This window comes from Eulemur rufifrons, chromosome 15 (genome assembly GCF_041146395.1).
Source record: "Eulemur rufifrons isolate Redbay chromosome 15, OSU_ERuf_1, whole genome shotgun sequence".
Classification (NCBI taxonomy): domain Eukaryota; kingdom Metazoa; phylum Chordata; class Mammalia; order Primates; family Lemuridae; genus Eulemur; species Eulemur rufifrons.
The window spans coordinates 2,968,683-2,990,727 of record NC_090997.1 but is presented as its reverse complement, the minus strand read 5'-3'; the positions used below and the strand labels follow the sequence as shown (position 1 = coordinate 2,990,727).

Sequence of the window (22,045 nt, the reverse complement as noted above, 5' to 3'; positions counted from 1 at the left end):
TCCAAGTCTTTCATCCATATCCAGTTGATTTTTATATATGGTGAGAGCTAGGGGTTTAGTTTCATTCTTCTGCATATGGCAATCCAATTTTCCCAGCATCATTTGTGAAAAAGGACGTCCTTTACCCAGTGTATGTTCTTGCCAACTTTGTCAAAGATCACCTGGCTGTAAGTATGTGGTTTTATTTCTGGGTTCTCTAGTCTGTTCCATTGATTTATGTGTCTATTTTTACACCACTATCATGCTGTTTTGGTTACTGTCGACTTCTAGTATAATTTAAAGTCAGGCAACATGATGCCTCCAGGTTTGTTCTTTTTGTGCAAGATTGCTTTGGCTATTGGGGCTCTTCTTTGTTTCCATATGAACTTTAGAATTGCTTTTTTTAATTCTGTGAAAAATGACATTGGTATTTTGATAGGGATTGTATTGCACCTGTAGATTGCTTTGAGAAGTATATTCATTCCAATGGCATTAATTCTTTCGATCCTGAGCATGGAATGGTTTTCCATTTGTTTGTGTCATCTACAATTTCTTTCATCAGTGTTTTGAAGTTTTCCTTTTAGAAATCTTTCATCTCCTTGGTTAAATATGCTTTTTGTGGGGTTTTTTTTTTTTTTTTTTTTTGAGACAGAGTCTCATTCTTATCACCTGTGCTACAGTGTAAGTGGCATCATCATAGCTCACTGCAATCTCAAACCTCAAACCTCCTGCCTCAGCCTCCCAAATAGTTGGAACTATAGGCACATGCCACTGTGCCTGGCTAATTTTTCTATTTTTAGTAGAAACAGGGTCTTTTCCTTGACCACGCTGGTCTCAAACTCCTGGGCTCAAGTGATCTTCCCACTTTGGCCTCCCAGAGTGCTAGTATTACAGGCTTGAGCCACTGCACCCAGCCTGAGAATGTCTTCTAGAATTGGTTCTTTGCTAGATCATTATTGGTGTATAGAAATGCCACTGATTTCTATACACTGATTTTGTACTCTGAAACTTGACTGAATTCATTATCAAATCTCAGAGATTTTTAGTGGAGTATTAAGGATTTTTTATATATAAGATAATATCATCAGCAAACAGGAATAATTTGATTTCCTATTTTCCAATTTGGATGACCTTTATTTCTTTCTCTTGCCTGACTATTCTGGTGAGGAATTCAGTACTATGTTGAATAAGTGGCAAAAGCAGGCACCCTTGTCTTGTTCCAATCCTTAGGGGGAATGCTTTCAACTTTTTCCCATTAACTATGATGTTGGCTGTGGGTTTGTCACATATGGCCTTTATTATTTTGGGGTATGGTCCTTCTATGCCTAGTTTGTTTAGGATTTTTATTATGAAGGAACACTTAATTTTATTGAATGGTTTTTATGCATATATTTGAAGATCTTATGGTTTTTGTCCATAATTCTGTTTATGTGATTATCAAATTTTTTGATTGGTGTATATTGAACCATCCTTGCATCCCTGGTATAAAACTCATTTGTTCATAGTGTATTATCTTTTTGATGTGCTACTAAATTTGATTTCCTAGCATTTTTTGAGGATTTTTCCATCTATGTGCATCAGGGATATTGGTCTGAGTTTTCTTTTTGTTGTTATTGTTGTTATGTCCTTGGTTGGTTTTGCTATCAGGGTAATACTGGCCTTATAGAATGAGTTAGGGAATATTCCCTCCACCTTGAGTTTTTGGAACAGTTTCAGGAAGGTTGGCATTAGGTCTCTGTATATTTGGTAGAATTTGGCTGTGAATCAATCTGGTCCTGGGCTTGCTTTTTTTTTTTTTTTTTCTTGGAAGATTTTTTATTACTGATTCATTCTCACTACTCATTATCAGTCTGTTCAGTTCTATTTCTACCTGGTTCAATCTTGGGAGGTTCTATGTTTCCAGGAATTTATCCCTTTTCTCTAGGTTTTCCGGTTTGTTAGAGCATAGCTGTTCATTATAGTCTCAGATGATCTTTTGTATTTCTGTGGTATGAGTTGTAATGTCTCCTTTTTCACTTCTGATTTTATATGGATCTTCTCTCTTCTTTTCTTGGTTAGCCTGCTCAATGGTTTATCAATTTTGTTCATCTTTCTGAAGAACCAACTTTCTGTTTCATTGATTATTTTATTTATTTATTTTTGGTCTCTATTCCATGTAGTTCTGCTCTGATCTTTGTTATTTCTTTTCTTCAGCTAACTTTCAGCTTGGTTTGTTCTTATTTTTCTAGTTCCTTGGGGTGGGATGTTAGGGTGTTAATTTGTGTGATCTTTATACTTTCTGATGTAGGCATTTAATGGTATAAACTCCTCTCTTAGCATTGCTTTTGCTATATCCCACAGTATTTGGTACGTTGTGTTTTCATTTTCATTCATTTTAAACAATTTTTAAATTTCTGTCTTAATTGCTTCATTGACCAAGTGATTGTTGAGGAGCATGTTGTTTAATTTCCATGTATTTGCATGGTTTCTGAAGTTCCTCAATATTCCTAGATATTCCTAAATATCTAGCTTTATTCCACTATGGTCTGATAAGACACCTGATATGATTTCAACTTTTAAAAATTTGTTGAGACTTGTTTTGTGGCCTAACATGCAGTCTATCTTGGAAAATGTTCCACATGCTGGTGAAATGAATGTATATTCTGTAGTTATTGGGTAGAATGTTCTGTAAATATTTGTTAAATCTATTTGGTCTAATAGTCCAGTTGAAGTCCAATGTTTCTTTTTTAATTTTCTGTTTCAATGATCTGTCTAGTTCTGTGGGTAGGGTACTGAAGTCCCCCACTATTATCATATTACTGACTATCTCTTTCTTTAAGTCAAGTAACATTTGTTTTGTAAATCTGGGTACTCCAATGTTGAGTGCATATATATTTGCAATTGTCATATCCTCTTGCTGAATCGATCCCTTTATCATTATACAGTGGCCTTCTTTGTCTTTTTTACCATTTTTGACTTAAAGTCTGTTTTATCTTATATAAGTATAGCTTCTCCTGCTCACTTTTTGTTTCCATTTGTGTGGAATACCTTTTTCTACTGCTTTACTTTCAGTCTATGTGTGTCTTTACAGGTGAGACGAGTTTCTTCTAAGCAGCATATAGTTGAGTCTTTCTTTTATTATTCAGTTTGCCAATCTGTATCTTTTAAGTGAAGCATTTAACCCATTTACATTCAAGGATAATGTTGATATGTGAGGCTTTATTCCTCTCGTACTATTAATTGTTTTCTAGTTGTTTTATAAATTGTTTCTTTCTTTTTCTCTTTTTGTCTTTGTGGTTTAATGAAATTCTGTCATGTTGCCATTAGAGTCCTTTCTCTTCCTTGTGTGATTGTTTTATAAGACATCTGAGTTTTATATTTACATGTAAATATACCAATTAAAAAACAAAGATTAATAGAGTACATGAAAACCAAGACCTAACTATAGGCTATCTACAAGAAACTCACTTCAAATTTAACAACAAAAGTAAAAAAAAAAAATGATAAATATATGCCATGAAAGCATCAAGTTTTTTTTTTAAAAAAAAAAAAAAAAGCAGAAGTGGCTATATTAATATCACATAGTGCAAAGAAAATTACCAGGAGCAAAGAGGAACATGACATTATGATAAAAAGATTAGTATATCTAGAAAACATAGAAATCGTAGAAGTGTATGTACCAAAGAACATTGCTTCAAAACAAATGGGAAAAAAACACCTACTAGAACTGAAGAGAAACCCACAACTGTAGTTGGAAAGTTCAATACCCTAGTCTCTGCAATTGATAGAACTACTAGATGGAACACGAAAAAGGTGGGAGAAATAGCCATGCAGATATCTGAGGAGGGAGTATTTCAATCAAAGGAGATAACAAGTAAACTACCCTAGGGTAGGAATGCTTCCAGACTATTTGAGGAAAAGCAAGAAAGCAAGTATCATATAGCTGGAGCAGAATGAAAAGTGACGTGAGGTCCAGATGTGGTGGCTTACCCCTTTAATCCCAACACTTTGGGAGGCTGAGGTGGGAGGATGTCTTGAGGCCAGGAGTTTGAGACAAGCCTGGGCAACATAGCAAGCCCCCATGTCTAAAACAAAAGTTTTAAAAGTAACTGAGCATGGTGATGTGCCTGTAGTCCTAGCTACTCAGAAGGCTGAAGGAAGAGGATTGCTTAAGCCCAGGAGTTTATGGCTGCAGTGAGCTATTATCATGCCAACAGAGTGAGACCCTACCTCTAAAACTAATAATAATGAAAAGAAAAGAAAAAAATTAAATAAAAGTGACATGAAAGAAGCTATCAGAGAGCTATGGGGGGACAGATCTTCTAGGGTCTTCCTTGAAAGCCACTATAATGACTTTGACTTTGGCTAAAGCAAGATAAGAAAAAATTGGTGAATAGTAAACAGAGTCTATCACTTTAAAAAGGATCCCTCTAGGTGCTGTACTAGACTGGGAAACAAGGGTAAAAGCAGAGAGAGCAATTAGAGAAATGACAATAACTTGGACCACAGCGAGAGTCATAAATGTGGTGAATAGCAACAGGTTCTTATAACACACTGAGCTGTCCCATTTTATCTCATTGTATCCTGCTAGAGGTCTTGATATACCCTAGAAAAAAGAATTGGGGAAATGGGAGTGGGGAAGAACTGTATTTCTGATTCAAAAATGCTACCATTAACCTATCTTCTTATTTTGATTTTCAGGAAAGCCTCAAATACACGCTAGTAAGTTCCTAATCTATTTCTAGTACTTTAGTTCCTTCTAAGGCTGGGGTGGGCAAACTTTTTCTATAAAGAGCCAGATAATAAATATTCTAAGTTTTACAAGCCACAAAGTCTCTGTCACAACTACTCAGCTGTTGTAGCACAAAAGCAGTCATAGACAATATGTAAAAGAATGAGCTTATAATGTCCCAAGAAAATACTATTTGTACACATTGAAATTTGAATTTTATATAATTTTCACATGTCACAAAATATTTTTTTCAACAATTTAAATATGTGAAATCCAGTCTTACTTCACAGGACACACAAAAATAGATGGCAAGCTAGATTTGTTCCATGGACAATACTTTGCCAACTCCTGCTCTAGGGTTTAAATGCCCTAACTCCACATATTTATCTCCAGTAAACAATCCAGGTATTATGCCTCTCACAATTTCATACTTTCTTAGTATTTTGTGCTTTATATGTTAGGTGTATCAAGTAACATCAACATAAGAAATCATATTCCAGTACCTGGCAACCATTGTATCTCAAATAGTTCAAATCAAACAATGTCAGTGAATAGTGTTAGTACACATCTTCTAAGCAAGACCATATACATCCTGTATTTTATAAATTATAATCTTGACACTCTATACAAAATTGGTAATGATTAATGAAAAGTAAAGGTGATTAAAGGTAGCTTACCACAAGGCCTTTCTAAACTACAACAAGCCAAGAGAAAGTGGAAGGGAAATGAAGGTTCCTCATATTTAAATAAATGAAACTTGGTTGTTAATGCCACAAATTCCACCCGATGCAAAGGCTTGGGGATTGAGAAAAAGGGAAAGCCTAATACCTATTGATGTCTTTGCCTTTGTCTCTTTCAGTGGAAAGTTCTGGAAAAATTGGTAAGTTTGGATCATTTCCTTGCCTTACCTATCTAGGACCTTTGAGTTTTTCCTAAATTTTCTTGTATTACAAGTTCTTTTTCCTTCCAATAGTCAATATTTCTTAAATAAGTGATTTCTTCATATTTAAATTTTGATTGCTCTTATCTATTTTCCTTAGATATAATGGTCTTGTATTTGATTTTAGTTATTTACTACCAAAGATTATTGGTAGCATATATTCCCAGCAGAGCCTATTTTCTCTGTGCTTTAATCTGGAATCTGACAATTTTTACTAAAAAAGAAAATAATCTAAGATTGACATAAAGAATATATGTCAGAACAAGATGGTGATTTTTGGTAATTGACCAAAAATACACATTTTTCAAACTGATCAAGAGAGTGGGTAAAAAGCTGGCTTGTGAAAGAACAAAGAAAGGTAGGAAATGCAGTAGTTTGAATTTTGGTAAAATTGATATCACCTACCCAAAATTACAAATCCTTACATTAACTAAATGACATCCTAAAGATAACCCTCTCTATGGAGTGGGATGTGGACCTTTGGCCACAGCACTCCTAAGGATGAAACAGAGAGTCTTATGTCCCATGGAGGTTCTGTTTCTTCATTCACCTAGAAAGGGTATCATCGGAAGGTGGATTCTCCTTGAGTTAGAAAATCCCCACTTTCTTTTGCATTTTGTTTTTGGCACTATCTCCTATAGATAAGCTCCTTACCTATTCTCAGCTCTGATGTTTTATATTGCTTATAATTATTTTCTGGTGTGGCCATTTCCACTACCAAAATAGAGGCTTACACTTCTAAGGTCATTTTAAACGTTCCAATTCTCCAGAACCTTCCAAGATTTTAAATAACTATTTTTGGAGATATTGCTTTAGAGGAGATGAAATTCAGAAGAATGTCACAATCTCTGGTCTTCTGGAAAAGAATCTCCTCCATGACTCTCAGCAAAATGTAATGAAAGAAAGATTAGTTTCTGAATTCCATTAGTTCTTTGTTGGGAATTTAGAACTCTTTTTTAATTATAAGTAAAGGCCCTCTGAGTCATATTATTAGGAAAAAAACCTCATTAAGAACAAAGTCTCATCAACTTTCTGTTGCCTTCTAAATACCTTTGAGAGACAGAAGGTATTGAGCACTAGCCAGGTGCTGCGGTGGCTTATACCTGTAATCCCAGCTACTCAGTAGGCTGAGGTGGGAAGACCATTAGAGGCCAAGAATCCGTAGACCAGCCCGGGCAATGCAGTGAGACCTTCCTCTCTAAAAAAAAAATTTAAAAATTAGACAGGCTGGTGACCTACACCTGTAGTCCCAGCTGCTGCAGAAGCTAAAGCGGGAGGATTGCTTGAGTCCAGGAGTTTGCATTCCAGCCTGGACAACAGAGCAAGAATCCATTTCTTAAAAAGAAAAAAGTTTTAAAAAGAAGTTATTGAGCACCTACTGTGCACTGGGCTACGCACTTTCAAAAATAGTATCTCTTATTCTTACCATAGCCCTGCCTGGTAGCTATTATTATCCCCCATTTTCCAGATCAGGAAACTAACTCAGATATCTGTCCAAGGTTAAAGAGTTGGTAAACATCAGTGTCAGGACTTAAAGCCAAGTCTTTCTGTCTCTGAAATACATACACTTTCCACCCCAACATGTTGCCTCCTATACTGAATCACAAATGCCTTTCTTGTGATTGGTCATGGAAACTTATCTATAAATCAAATGTTCATAAAAAAATATATACATCTACTAGAGAAGCTACATAATCAAATGTGCACAAAAGAATCCTTTTAAAAATAGAAGATTTTCCATTTAAATCAATGTTTGACTTTTAACTGTTTTCAAAATATGGATTTCTCTCTATCAAGATTATTTAATGTATGGCTCAGCTTTTCAAGGAAACCACATAAAACAAAATAGAATAATATTTTTTTAAATTCTACAAATATATAACCATAAGAAACAGTAAGATTTAAATTTGGTAAGACACATTTCAAACATTCCAAACAGTGACAAACACAAAATATGTCTTTATATTTAATCATGTTTAAGCCCCATTCTTCTTTCTCAGTTCACACTAGAAAAAGGATGGCTTGAGGGGAGTGGAGGGCAGTGAGATGAATGTGAAAGGAGCAATTATCTTGTTTTGATTCACAGTACAAGAAACAGTTGCATTCAGAGCAGTCATGATGTACCTACATCCCTCAAATGCCCTCCCCACATAGGAAAGCGACAAGACTGTGATCTTGTGTGTTTCCCTGACAAACAAAAGAAGGCTGTGATGGTTAATTTTATGTGTCAACTTGACTCAGAATAACCCTAACTAATACAAGGGCTCTGAGAAGAAATCACAGGCCAAGTTTCTTCCTAGATGTAAATTAGTTTTTAATGAATACTAATTTTTTTAAAGTTACCAGAAAAAAAATCCATTTAATCTTTTAAATTTTTTTCTTATAAAAGATATCTTATTGATATACTCTTTCAACACATTCTTTCCAACTGATATTTTCAGAAAAATGAGGTTAAGGTTTAATTCAGTGTTCAAAGAAAGATTTAAGACAGGTAAGACCATCAAACATCGCCATCCTCTCAAGCTGAGTCTCTGATTTCTCACTCCCACATTCAGCTAATTAGTATATGATCTTTCAAAATGTAATTCATGGCCTGAGAGCCATAATGATTTATCTCTCTGGTGCTTAACAGATCTTTTAGAGTCTAGATCTGACTGTGCTCTTCCTGCCAACCACTAGATTAAGCACCTAAGATTAGTTTCCTAATAAAGCCTATGTTCTATTTGCTACATTATTTTAAGTATCATATAATTAGGATTATTAATGTGATAGCTATTTCATATCTTTTAGCTTTAACAAAAATTAATCCAATTTAAAATTTTTAATCATTAAATTTTAATCAGCCTATGTTGCAATGATCCCCAAAGTCTTGATTATCTTTGAATTGTATTAGAATTTTTTTGTATGGACTGCTGCCTGCAATAAATGGACTTCCAGCCAGGGCTTACAAATCTTTATAGTATGAAGATTTACACTGTAAACATAGGATGATTATGAGGTCCAAGGGAAAGAAGAGATTTATGCACTATCTTGAAATCTGAGAGAAGGAAGAGAAGAACTTAGAATGTGATAGAATAATGATTTGTGGTTTACTTCTGCAATGCAAAGTTGAAATAAAAGTGAACCTCACCATGAGATATATAGGTCCCTGAAAAATAAATACTAGCAAATTTAATCTATGTTTAATTATATTCAAGATAGAAAAGATAACAGCAAAAATATTCAAATAATCCAGGGTATGAAGATACTATTAGAAGTGACTAACGGTATTTTTTAGGGCAATAGAAAAAAGAATGAATTGTTTTAATTCTATGAAATTAGGGAAGTTATAGTTAAGAATAAACAGTGTTTCATGAAATCCTAGAATACTTAATTTTGGTTAACAAATCTATACAATTTAGAGGGCAAAACAACTTAGGTTAAAATGGGTTATGCAGTGTTACACAGTAATAAACAATTACCCCCAGAGATGGTAAAACCAAAAATATCCATAGAGTAAGAAAAATCAGCTTGTTTGAGGAATACCTTCCATAAAATTCTTGAGGTTAGAAGCGTCAGTGGAAAAACACACTCTTCTCTATTACGTGTCACACTACACCATACCCCCAAACAAAAAAAAACAATGTCCAGTGGTAGCACTGTCAAAGATCAAAATATTCTTGGCTATCTTTCTTAATTCAGCAATGCTTGGGCTATGTTACCCCTGATTTTCATTACAAAATTAGAAATTGGCTTGTCCAAAATGTCAGAACTTATATTTTAATGAAAAGCATTGGGGAAATATAAGAAAGGGTTCAGAAAGCATTACTGTAAGGTTCCTAATATTATTTTTGTCTTGGTATCAAAAGCTTAAAATAAAAAAAAGAAAACACCAGTAAACGCTGAACTATAATATCCCTTTGATTCATAATTAGTTTATTATCTTATACAGGTGTGCCTCGTTTTTACAACTGATAAAATTCTTTATGTGTGTGCCAATTTTTTGAGCACCAAACCCTAAATGTAAAACATGAAAAGTCTAATAATTAATTTTTAAGCAAAAAGTGTTCCTGCAATACAATTAACACTCCTCCAAATTATTGGTAGGGAACTAAAAATGCCTTGTCTTGACTGCATCAGAGTTTTTCTTATACTCTCATTCTGTAGTAGTAATGGCCAATGTTTACTTATGTTCCTGGCACTGTACTGAGTGCTTTATTCAGATAACATTATTTAATACTCATAACACCTCTTTGAGGTAGTTACTACTCCTGCCCCCATTTACAGACAAGAAAAGTAAAGTTTGCCCAAGGTCACCCAGCTAAATTTAATATGTAAAATGCTCAAAACAGTGAGAGCCTAGTACATGGTAAGCACTTAATAATTATTAGCTAGTACTGTTATTACTTTTGCATAATGAAATTTGCTTTTATTCAATATGAAAAGCATATTTAAGCTTTCTTCTATTTTAAGAAACAATTATTCCTTCTTCTCACAATTTTTCCTTAAAATAAATTCTATTTCTTTTCAGAATACATCCTCCATTAGCCACTAAGCATTATTCATTGGCCCTAATCTACTCAACTAATGTCACTTCATTTATAGTACATGTATATTTTCTCTCATTAGTCTTCTAATTTATTGAAAAGAGTCTAGAATTTTATCAATACTTCTATAATTTTAGATAACTTGAGATTCAGGAAAATCTCAGGTTACCTCCTGTTTATTAATTTTAAGACAAAAAATAAACCAATATAAGGGGAAAGTAGAAATAAAGAGAAAATACTTGATATCTGAATCATGCACTTTTATTGTATGCTCAGTTGTATTTCCAGGTTACATGGATGAACAACTTGCAAAAAAATCAGAGTCCAAAGCCCAGATTCTAAAAAGTGGAGGCCCTACAAGGTCTCAGAATAGCCAAGAAGAAAACAAGGAAGCACCAAAGAATGAAGTCATATTTAGAGATTCTGATAAATCCTTGACATCAACACACAAAAAAGAACCAAAAAAAAAAGCAATAGGCACTAATTTAGAGAAAGACAAGATAGGAATGGAGATCAAGGTAGAGAGAGACACTGGAATACAAAAAAGACAGGAAGCCCAAGTAAAGAAGAGTGAGGTGGGTGTATCAAAAGTACAGGAAGCCCAAACAAAGAAGAGTGAACTGGGTGTACCAAAAAAACAGAAAGCCCAAGAAAAGAAGAGTGAGGCAGGTGTACCACAAGGACAGGAAGCCCAAGAAAAGGAGAGTGAGGCGAGTGTACCACAAGGACAAGAAGCCCAAGAAAAGGAGAGTGAGGGGAGTGTACAAGAAGGACAGGAAGCCCCCCAAAAGGCAGGTGTACCAAAAAAACAGAAAACCCAAGGAAAGAAGAATGAGACGAGTGTACCACAAGGAGAGGAAGCCCAAGAAAAGAAGACTAAGGTGGGTGTACCAGAAAGACAGGCATCCCCCAAAAAAGCAGGTGTACCAAAAAAACAGAAAACCCAAGGAAAGAGTGAGACGAGTGTACAACAAGGAAAAGAAGCCCAAGAAAAGGAGAGTGAGGCGAGTGTACAAGAAGGACAGGAAGCCCAAGAAAAGGAGAGTGAGGTGAGTGTACCAGAAAGACAGGCATCCCCAAAAAAGGCGGGTGTACCAAAAAAACAGAAAGCCCAAGGAAAGAAGAGTGAGACGAGTGTACAACAAGGAAAGGAAGCCCAAGAAAAGGAGAGTGAGGCGAGTGTACAAGAAGGACAGGAAGCCCAAGAAAAGGAGAGTGAGGTGAGTGTACCAGAAAGACAAGCATCCCCAAAAAAGGCAGGTGTACCAAAAAAACAGAAAACCCAAGGAAAGAAGAGTGAGACGAGTGTACAACAAGGAAAGGAAGCCCAAGAAAAGGAGAGTGAGGCGAGTGTACAAGAAGGACAGGAAGCCCAAGAAAAGGAGAGTGAGGTGAGTGTACAAGAAGGACAGGCATCCCCAAAAAAGGCGGGTGTACCAAAAAGACAGAAAACCCAAGGAAAGAAGAGTGAGACGAGTGTACAACAAGGAAAGGAAGCCCAAGAAAAGGAGAGTGAGGCGAGTGTACAAGAAGGACAGGAAGCCCAAGAAAAGGAGAGTGAGGTGAGTGTACAAGAAGGACAGGCATCCCCAAAAAAGGCGGGTGTACCAAAAAAACAGAAAACCCAAGGAAAGAAGAGTGAGACAAGTGTACAACAAGGAAAGGAAGCCCAAGAAAAGGAGAGTGAGGCGAGTGTACAAGAAGGACAGGAAGCCCAAGAAAAGGAGAGTGAGGTGAGTGTACCAGAAAGACAGGCATCCCCAAAAAAGGCGGGTGTACCAAAAAAACAGAAAACCCAAGGAAAGAAGAGTGAGACGAGTGTACAAGGACAGGAAGCCCAAGAAAAGAAGAGTGAGACGAGTGTACAACAAGGACAGGAAGCCCAAGGAAAGGAGAATGAGGCAAATGTACAACAAGGACAAGAAGCTTAAGAAAAGGAGAGTGAAGCTAGTGAACAAAGTAAAACAAAAAGGGTAAATAAAAGGAAGCCCCATAAGCCAAATGGTCATTATGATCCCCATCCTCCATCCATTGCCTAAATGGATTATAATTAGGAAATCCCTTTAATCTTTATATCTGCAGAATTTCTGCTCTTCAAAAGTTTTGCCATTTTTAGACCTCTCAGCCACAATCCTCAGATTCCAAATATTTGATTTCTTTGGGGTGAAACACTTTAATTAAAGAAATGCATGACAATTTCCTTTGACAAGTATGTCTATGATAGCCTACCCAACCAATCAACCAATAACTCCTCATGGCAGGCTTCATATTTGCAAGATGCTGTTCTAGCAATAAAGGGTATACAGAAAAATACATGTCAGAGTGCCTGCAATCAAGTAGCTTGAAACATATATGGTGATAAATGTAGACATGACAATTGTTTTAAGAAATAAAATCTAAGTGTCAAAAAAGTCATTTAGAGGGACAATATAATCCATTTTGGGATGAGAAAGTAAACAGAGTAGCTTCATGGAGAAGGTAGTAGTGAAATATGACATGTTTCAAAAAATGGCTAAGATGTTGATATGCTGAGTGAAGTAGAAAGAGTACAAGAAAGGCAATGGGGTTCAGGGCTGTCATGCCATGCTCTAGGGGCAGCAGGCAATTTTGAAGTTGCAGCAGACTCATGGGAGGCATTCTGGAGTGTAATTTTGAAAAGGAAGATGTGAAGAGATTTGAAAACAAAGCACAAATTTATATTTTACTCTTTAGGCACCTGGAAGCCTTCTGAGGTATTTGAGAAGGAGAGTGAAGTGAATAAGTTTGCATTACAAAAAAATGTTAATCTTGTAATAGTGCAAAATAGATTGAAGAAGAGAAACAATCATAGGTAGTAAATCTAGTTAAGAGGTGCTTGGAGTAAGTGATGGAAAGAGAATAAATAGCAGAGATAGATATATTTTTTCAAAGAAGAATCACTGTTTCATGATGACTGGCTGCATAGGAGTAAAGGAAAAAAAACAATCGATGACTTCATAACTTTTGAAACCAGGTGGCAGAAAATCACTAACAAACTAGGAGCTAGTTTATGGGACGGGGGAGAATAACAAATCGTTGCGTTTAAGGGGATAAGCAATAACACTTGTCATTCAAGAGAGGCCTGGAGTTAGACAAGTAGAGGTAACAATTGAAGCCATAAGAGTAAATGAGTTCTCCAAAAAGCAGAAGTCCAAGAACTGAGCTATTTATATAATCGGTTGAAGAAGACAGTTAACTAAGGCATAGGAAGATATAAGGAAAACCTGGGTAATTGAATGTTCCAATAATTAAGGAAGATGAGAGTTTCAAGAAGAATAGATGATAAAGGATAGCCAAGACTTCAAAGAAAATAAGGATGGAAAGAGACCATTGTATTTGCTATTTGGAGATGACTGATGAATTTGTAAAGAGCACTGTCCAAAGAAAGGTAGCTAGGAGAAGGAAATTAAGCAGGCAGAATACAGAAACACAAGTAAGTTGCTATGGGATGTGCCTTCCAAAAAAAATTAATTTTAGTTTGTTTTAAAAGTATAGTTTTTATTTTTATTCTACTCTTTTCTGTGCTGAGTAGCCCAAACCCTGAATATTACATTCGGTTCTGTCATGGGATATGGATAAACTAAAGTCCCGTCAGGAGAGAAAGACACGAGTGAGCAGGAGTTTGCACAGTTCACCTGAGGGGGTGGGGGTGGGAAATACAAACATATAAGGAAACAATGAGAATTATTTTCAAATATATGAAGGTTCATCATGAATTAGAATATTTTGTATGGCCCCAGGGAAATAAGAGCTGTGAATGGAAAGGTACAAGGTAACAAATTTTATCTCAGGAATAAGAGGAAGTGGGATCCCCAAAAGATTTTAAGGCTGCATGACCATTTAGTGGTAATGCTACAGTGGAGACTCTGGAAACAGCTGAGTCATTGGAATAAATTATCTTTATGGTTCCTTCCAAATAGACTTCCTGGGAGTCTCTAATGCAAAATATAAAATTCTCTGGACTAACTAGGTGTCTTCCAAGGAAACTTTCCACAGTGATTATGGGTATTTTTCTTTGAAGAAGTTTGACCAAAAAAAAAAGAGAGAAACCAGACTTTAGTCTCTGCTCAAAGTATAAAGTGTTTCATAAATTTTTCAAGCTACTCAACTACAACCTTAAGAGAGTATCTCCAGAGCTTCTAGCACAATCCAAACCACTATATATGGATGTCTAATCTGTGCTCACAGCCCTGCCACAGGTATAGAAGCCTATGTTAATTTTAGAAGTCACAGAATCCTCAGGCCTTCCATGAGCTGATACAGATTTAGCAAAACTAAATTGCAGGCCGGGCGCAGTGGCTCACGCCTGTAATCCTAACATTCTGGGAGGCCGAGGCGGGAGAATCGCTCGAGGTCAGGAGTTAGAGACCAGCCTGAGCAAGAGTGAGACCGGCGTCTCTACTAAAAATGGAAAGAAATTAGCCAAACAACTAAAAATAGATTAAATTAGCAGGGCAGGGTGGCACTCCGGGGTGACATAGTCTCAGCTACCCGGGAGGCTGAGGCAGGAGGATCGCTTGACCCCCGGAGTTTGAGGTTGCTGTGAGCTAGGCTGATGCCACGGCACTCTAGCCTGTGCAACAGAGTGAGACTCTTGTCTCAAAAAATAAAAATAAAAATAAATAATAAAAAAATTAAACACTATTCAAAATATTCAGTTTTATATTTGATGAAATTCCATTACTCTCCCCCTTTAAAACAATTAGGAATAGAAAAAACAACTAGTGTTCCTACACTGTACCCTGGGAGGCTCCAACTGTGGTTTTGATGAAATATAAGCCTATTTTCCTGGTGTTTAAGGAATAAAGACACTCTTATCCATCATCATCCAGAAGTCTGAGCACCTGCCAAGACTGGGAAGTCAAATCTAAGAGATGTTACACCACAGATCATACACATTGTAACCCAGGTCTCAATAAATATTTTATTTAAATCTTTGTGAAATTTCTCTTCAAAAATTAAAAACTCAGTGTTAACTTCCTGTGAATCTCTCCATATCTTAATCCATATAAATATATGTGCAAATACAAGCATTTTTTTTAAATGGGGTCAAAATATATACATAATTCTGCAATTTGATTTCTTTACTATACAAAAATTTATTTCATTTAGTCTAACGTGTCTACCATACCCTTGATAACTTCTGGGCTTCCAAAAGGGTCTCCTCTACTACTATGGTACACATATTTATAATCACTTAATTTTTTCTAAATGTTTAATTTCTCTTTTATACTTGAATATTTAATCCATTTTGTTTATGGTGTGAGATAGTGTCCCGACCCACAGGACTGTCAATGTGAACCCTGGAAGAGGGAGTGGGAATTGCGGAGACAAGAGACGTGAGAAATGGAGACAAGACAGGAGTTTGATCAAGTCTCGTTTATTGTGTACTGAGTGGTAGGTTTTATAGGTCAGCAAGGCGGGAAAAGAAAAGGTGGGGTAAGTTTAAACTGTAAAGTAGCCGTTAAGTAAGGCGGTAAATGTCAGTTCTTTTTACAGTGGAACTGACTGTGTTGTTGCTTATGGAGTGGAAAATTATTGAGCTCAGGCGCCAAAGGCAATGTTGTAGCCGGGCCTCAAGGCTCCGGACAGGTCCCCCTTTTTTATTTTTTCAATGTCGAGAGGATTTTGGGGGGACTGTGGTCATGAGTCTGTGGACAAACTTTGTGAATGGTTTGTCAGGCCCTTGTTTGACTCCAGTGAGCGAAGCTCCTGGGTCCCCTTTAACGGGGAGCTTTCTCTAAGCTTTGGTAGTAGCTGCCTGAATTTGTGCAAACAGTCCGGGATCGAACTGTATTTGAGTGTCTGTGTTTGTATAATTATCGGAGCCGGTTAATATGTCAAAATCTCAGTTATTTTCCACTTGGAAATTTTTTTTGGCCATCTCCCTACAGTTTTCATGGTATTTTGATTTCTAGAGCAGATGATCCCCTCCTGAGAGAACTGTTCTGACCAGGGTGTTCTAGTCTATTGGAGTGAGCCATTGTTCAGCCACAGATTTTAAGATGGCCATAGTATGTGGGGCAGTAGCCCCGTATTGTGAGACAGCTGTTTTTAGTTTTTTTATAACGGTAAAATCAAACCCATTGTGATGTCTCCAAGCCTGTCCCTGTGTATCGGTAGTTTTGGTTACTGGAAAAGCCTCTATAAGGGAAGCATCTTCTCCCTTAGATATATATTTTTTTCTTTTTGGGACATGTTGCCCAGGCCGTTGAGGTGGGCGGACATTTTTTTTGGTCATTCCCCAAATCTGCCACGTTCTCATTCCCCGTTCTTATGTTTTGTAACCTAGCAATTAAGGACTGATGTAGCTCTTCGAGTTTTATCTGTTTTTTAAGCCACGCAATTTTTTCTTTGAGTTCCTCTTTAGGGTCTACGGCCGCCATTATCGTGGGTGCGGAAGCCATGTTATAGGGAGGAGGGTATGAGACAGACGGAGGCCAGTCAGGATTATATTTTGTTGCCTCCTCTTCTATTTCGCCCCAGTCCACTTCTGAGGGATCAGGATTATTTTTATTATCATGTTTTTGTGGTTCTTTGTTCACTGGGAACTTTTTAGGCTTTGTACTGTACTGTAAACTCTTCCTCCTTACAGAGGAACATTTAGCCCCCTCCTCCTCTTTATTTTGTGCCAAAGGAACCTCTTGGGTGCCCTTTGTCGGGGGAGCCTTGGCTCCTTTATCATCACTTTCTAAAGAAATAAGATTTATCTCTTTTTTTGGCGGGGGTTCTCGGAGATCGGGTTTTGAACAGGATTGTTTTAATAAGTCTTCCGTTTGGGCGATTGCCGCCACTATTTGTGGGTGGTCCTCCCTTTTGTCTATTAATTCCTTGATCAAGTTCCAATATGAAAAGGCTGTAACGGGAACCTTTTCAGGCCCAAAAGTTTTGTAGTAGTCTTGTAAGGCATCTCCTACTCTTTTCCATCTTTTTATATCAATGGTCCCTTCTTGGGGGAACCAAGGACAGGTGTCTTGTATGAAATCAAAAAATTTAAGCAAGTCATAACTTTTAACCTTTACTCCTCGCGCCTTTAAAATCTCCTTCAATTGTTTCACGTAAAGCTGATGTTGACTTAATCCTTGTCCCATGTTCAGACGCTTTCACTTGCCTTCGGTTCCAACGCGGCAGGTTCCCGCAGCGGCTGAAGGATGCTCTGCTCACTTGAATCGCCGGCCTTTCTTTGCGTCTGTTCCTCACGTTCAACCCCCGTGTCCAGAGCCCCACGTTGGGCGCCACTTGTCCCGACCCGCAGGACTGTCAATGTGAACCCTGGAAGAGGGAGTGGGAATTGGGGGGACAAGAGACGCGAGAAATGGAGACAAGACAGGAGTTTGATCAAGTCTTGTTTATTGTGTGCTGAGTGGTAAGTTCTATAGGTCAGCAAGACGGAAAAAAAAAAGGTGGGGTAAGTTTAAACTGTAAAGTAACCGTTAAGTAAAGCGGGAAATGTCAGTTCTTTTTACAGTGAAACTGACTGTGTTGTTACTTATGGAGTGGAAAATTATTGAGCTCAGGCGCCAGAGGCAATGTTGTATCCGGGCCTCAAGGCTCCGGACAAAATAAGGTTTAGTTTTCTTTCCTTCAAGATGCATATCAAATTATCTCAGCAATATTTGTAGAATAAACCATCCTTTTTCCACTACATCATGCATTCTCAATAGGAGCAATGTTGCCCTTCAGGAGACAAAAAATGGTTCTGGAGGGTCAAAAAATATTTCTCTTTTTATGTATAAATCATATATATTCACATATATAAGCTGATGTATTCACATACATAAGCTGATATATAATGTATTCATAAAATACATAAGCAGATATACAGTATATTTATAACATTAAATTTTTATGAAAGGAGGCAATTAGGATAAACAATATCTTTAATAGTTTCCTTAGGGAGATGATAATGGGAAAAAAGGTGCCAATATCATACTGCTTTGATTACATGGGCTTTATAGAAAGTTTGAATATTTGTTAGGCATGTCTTATTCTACTCGTCTTTTTTCATTGTTTTCTTGGTTCTCTTTGACATGTGTTACGCCACATGGACTTTAAAATATTTACCTGACTCCCTTAAAAAAAGCTAGCATTCTGACTGAAAAATGAGTTAAATTTATATAATGATTTGGAGACATTTGACATCATTATTATCATTGAAGTCACCTCACCCACAAACGTTATATGAGTCTATTGTTTTGGGTCTTGATATTGGTGCTTTCACAATATTTCTTCATATTAGTTCTAGTTACATTTATTCTTATGTACTTAATAGCTTTGTTGTCATTGTAAACATGATTTTTTAAATTTCCTTTTCTAATTAATTTTAACAAGTATAGAGAAAAATAACTTTTATATTAATCTTGATTCATGTAACTTAGACTCTCAAATTATTACTAATAGTTTTCTAAACATTTCTTAGATTTTCTAAAACACTCTGTAAAGAGATACAATTTTGCTTTACTCAATTTGCATTTACACATTTTGAGCATGTATTGTTAGGTGTGCATAGGACCCAGATTCTTCGAGGAAAATCACTTATTTTATCAATATTTAATGATATTCTTTATTCCTAATAGAAACTTTTGATTTAAATTCTATTTTAACTGATAACTTTCTTTTGGTTAATATTTTCCTCTGCTATGTCTTTTTCTATTATTTTATTTTTCAGATTCCAGTGTGTCTTGTGAATAGAAAATAACTAGATCCTTTTTTCCAATCTGAGAGTATATGTCTTTTAAGTGGCAAGTGTAAACCATTTATATTTATGATTACTGATTTATTCAATTTTATTTATAAAACATTACACTATTCCATTGTCATTGCTATTATCTGATATTTTCATTCTGCTATGTTTTTAAGCACCCTAAAATTAGTCATGATAATTAAGTTGTTTTTACAATCCATAGTTCTTCACATTTACTCATATATTTACCAATATCTTTGCTTACTATTTCTTTGTGTATCTTAATCCTTGCTTTATGGTTTGATTTCCTTCTTCTGGATATGTATCCTTTATTTGTTTTCCAGTGAGGATTTGTGAATAATAAATTTCTTGGACTTTTGCTAGAAAATCTTTTAACTTCACCTTCACTATCAAATAATAGTTTTGCTGAATAAGAAATTCTAGGTTGGCCAGGCGCGGTGGCTCACGCCTGTAATCCTAGCACTCTGGGAGGCCGAGGCGGGCGGATTGTTTGAGCTCAGGAGTTCGAGACCAGCCTGAGCAAGAGTGAGACCCCGTCTCTACTAAAAATAGAAAGAAATTATATGGACAGCTAAAATATATATAGAAAAAAATTAGCCGGGCATGGTGGCGCATGCCTATAGTCCCAGCTACTTGTGAGGCTGAGGCAGGAGGATCGCCTGAGCCCAGGAGTTTGAGGTTGCTGTGAGCTAGGCTGATGCCACGGTACTCTAGCCAGGGCACCAGAGTGAGACTCTGTCTCAAAAAAAAAAGAAAGAAAGAAAGAAAGAAAAAGAAATTTTAAGTTAACAATTTATTTTCTCTCAGCTAATTGAGGATATTATCCATTGCTTCTTGGCCTTTGTTTTTGCTCTCAAGAAGTCTGCTAAATACCTAATTAGTTTAGAGGTGGTCTTTTTCTGTCTGGTGGTATTTAGAAGTTTCTTTGTCTCAGTGTTACACAATTTCACTACCAAATGTCTAGTACATTTTCATTATTTCCACTTTGTAAGCATGCATCTGAAAACTTCAGAATCATATGTTTCATCAATTTTGAAAAATTCTTAGGCATTACCTCTTTTAACTTTGCTTTTCCTCCATGCTTTCTTTTTTTTTTTTTTCCAAAATGAAAAGTATTTAATACACAAAAAATCAGAATAAAATCAAAGGTATTAAAAGCATTCTGTAATACAAACACCAAAAAGATACAGCCCTATTAACTTGGCAGGGCTTATAAAGAAAACAAGGTGAGCATGCATGAAAATGCCTCCCTCTCCTCACTTAGTGAGTGAGCTGGCCACTGTTCAAAGTTATTTCTAATTGCCTTTTTCTTCTCACTTTATGAAACCACATTTGCTACTCCTGTTGGTTGTGATGACCCAATCAGAAATATTTGGAAAATTGCATGTTTTCTGTAGATTGGCAGTGCATTTTAAGCCACTTACTCAAGTGTATGTAGAAAGAGAATTTTTGTATATCAAGACCACAGCGAGGCAGTTTTATCAGGATAGAATCTGCTATCCAAATTTACACACTTCTCTCAGAACACCTAGAGTGAGAACTCTTTTCCAGTGAAGAGCCTCACTTAAAGAGTATCTGCGCTAGAAGCACAGATCAAAGAGCTTGTAGTAAGCAACACAGCCTCTGCTAGGTAAGCATAAAAGAGAACTTGTGCTCAGCTTCCAAGACATGAGGTATGCTGAATATATACCCCAGAGCTTGATCTATCAAGAGGATAATAGCTTCTTATATCTCCTCAAGGCAATTATAGGTTTTCAATTTGCTCCCCCATACTTAACCCCCACAACAAACTATGAGGTTAAAAGGGTAGGTACACGTACTCATTTTATAGATGAGAAAAACTGAGGCTTTAGAAGTGGGACTCAAGACTTACTCCACCTCTATCCAAGAGACACTTAATAGTGCATAGCTATAGACTAAAGAGAGAGTTGTATCCAGAAGTTGCTTGTGACTTCTACTGTGCCAAGTGCTGAGGAGACCAAGGAACATTTCATTTTCCCTTTAAAACATTTTTTGTTGGTTTTAAAAGAGAGAAGGAAGAAAAAACCCAAAGGAGATACTTTGATTCTTTTTTTTTTTTTTTTTTTTTCTGAGACAGAGTCTCGCTTTGTTGCCCGGGCTAGAGTGAGTGCCGTGGCGTCAGCCTAGCTCACAGCAACCTCAAACTCCTGGGCTCAGGTGATCCTCCTGCCTCAGCCTCCTAAGTAGCTGGGACTACAGGCATGCGCCACCATGCCCCGCTAATTTTTTCTGTATTTATTTTTAGTTGTCCCTATAATTTCTTTCTATTTTTAGTAGAGACGGGGTCTCGCTCTTGCTCAGGCTGGTCTCGAACTCCTGAGCTCAAACGATCCACCCGCCTCGGCCTCCCAGAGTGCTAGGATTACAGGCGTGAGCCACCGCGCCCGGCCGATATTTTGATTCTTATGAAAAGTAACTGAAAAAAACAAGGCAAACTACAGAGAAAAAAAATAATCCTTCTGTAGGAAGAGGAAAGGCTGATCTCAATTTCTTAGGACTAAGACAATAAGGAAGCTAATTCCCCTATCCCCGATCACCCACTCAAAGGATGTCTCAACTACAAATTGCTACTTTATTATTAATAGTAGCTCTGCCCTCACAGCTTCACTTCCTCACTGCTAGAATCCATCCTTAACTCTGCAATAGAAACATTCCCCAAGACTGGAAAAGAAGAATTTTATCTAGGCCTTTATCAAAAATTCCCAAAACAATACATGTTGGCGTGGATGCGGAGAGACAGGAACACTCATACACTGCTGGTGGGACTGCAAACTAGTGCAACCCCTGTGGAAAGCAATATGGAGATACCTTAAACAGATAAAGTAGACCTACAATTTGATCCAGCAATCTCATTATTGGGCATCTACCCAAAAAAACAAAAGACATTCTATAACAAAGACACCTGTACCCGAATGTTTATAGCAGCACAATTCACAATCTCAAAGATGTGGAAACAACCCAAATGCCCATCAATACATGAGTGGATTAGTAAAATGTGGTATATGTATACCATGGAGTATTACTCAGCTATAAGAAATAACGGTGATATAGAATCTCTTATGTTCTACTGGAAAGAGTTGGAACCCATTCTACTAAGTGAAGTATCCCAAGAATGGAAAAATAAGCACCACATGTACTCACCATTG

General features: G+C 36.7%; 1 protein-coding gene across 1 annotated transcript; it reads left to right on the top strand.

Annotated features, from left to right (window-relative positions):
* Positions 1–291: 291 nt before the first annotated feature.
* On the top strand, positions 292–17,322 carry TSBP1 (testis expressed basic protein 1). The gene is made up of 6 exons (XM_069488498.1): positions 292–304; positions 10,445–11,037; positions 11,116–11,205; positions 11,413–11,718; positions 11,755–11,889; positions 17,272–17,322. The coding sequence occupies exons 1-6, from the start codon at positions 292–294 to the stop codon at positions 17,320–17,322; spliced, it is 1,188 nt and encodes a 395-aa protein (XP_069344599.1).
* The last annotated feature ends 4,723 nt before the right edge of the window (positions 17,323–22,045 follow it).

What these genes read in the sequence shown, in the direction of transcription:
- TSBP1 (XM_069488498.1), top strand. An exon ending in CCCAAGAAAAGGAGAGTGAG is followed by an intron (nt 11,206 to 11,412) that starts GTGAGTGTACCA and finishes TCCCCAAAAAAG; the next exon opens with GCAGGTGTACCAAAAAAACA. An exon ending in CCCAAGAAAAGGAGAGTGAG is followed by an intron (nt 11,890 to 17,271) that starts GTGAGTGTACCA and finishes TCCCATGTTCAG; the next exon opens with ACGCTTTCACTTGCCTTCGG.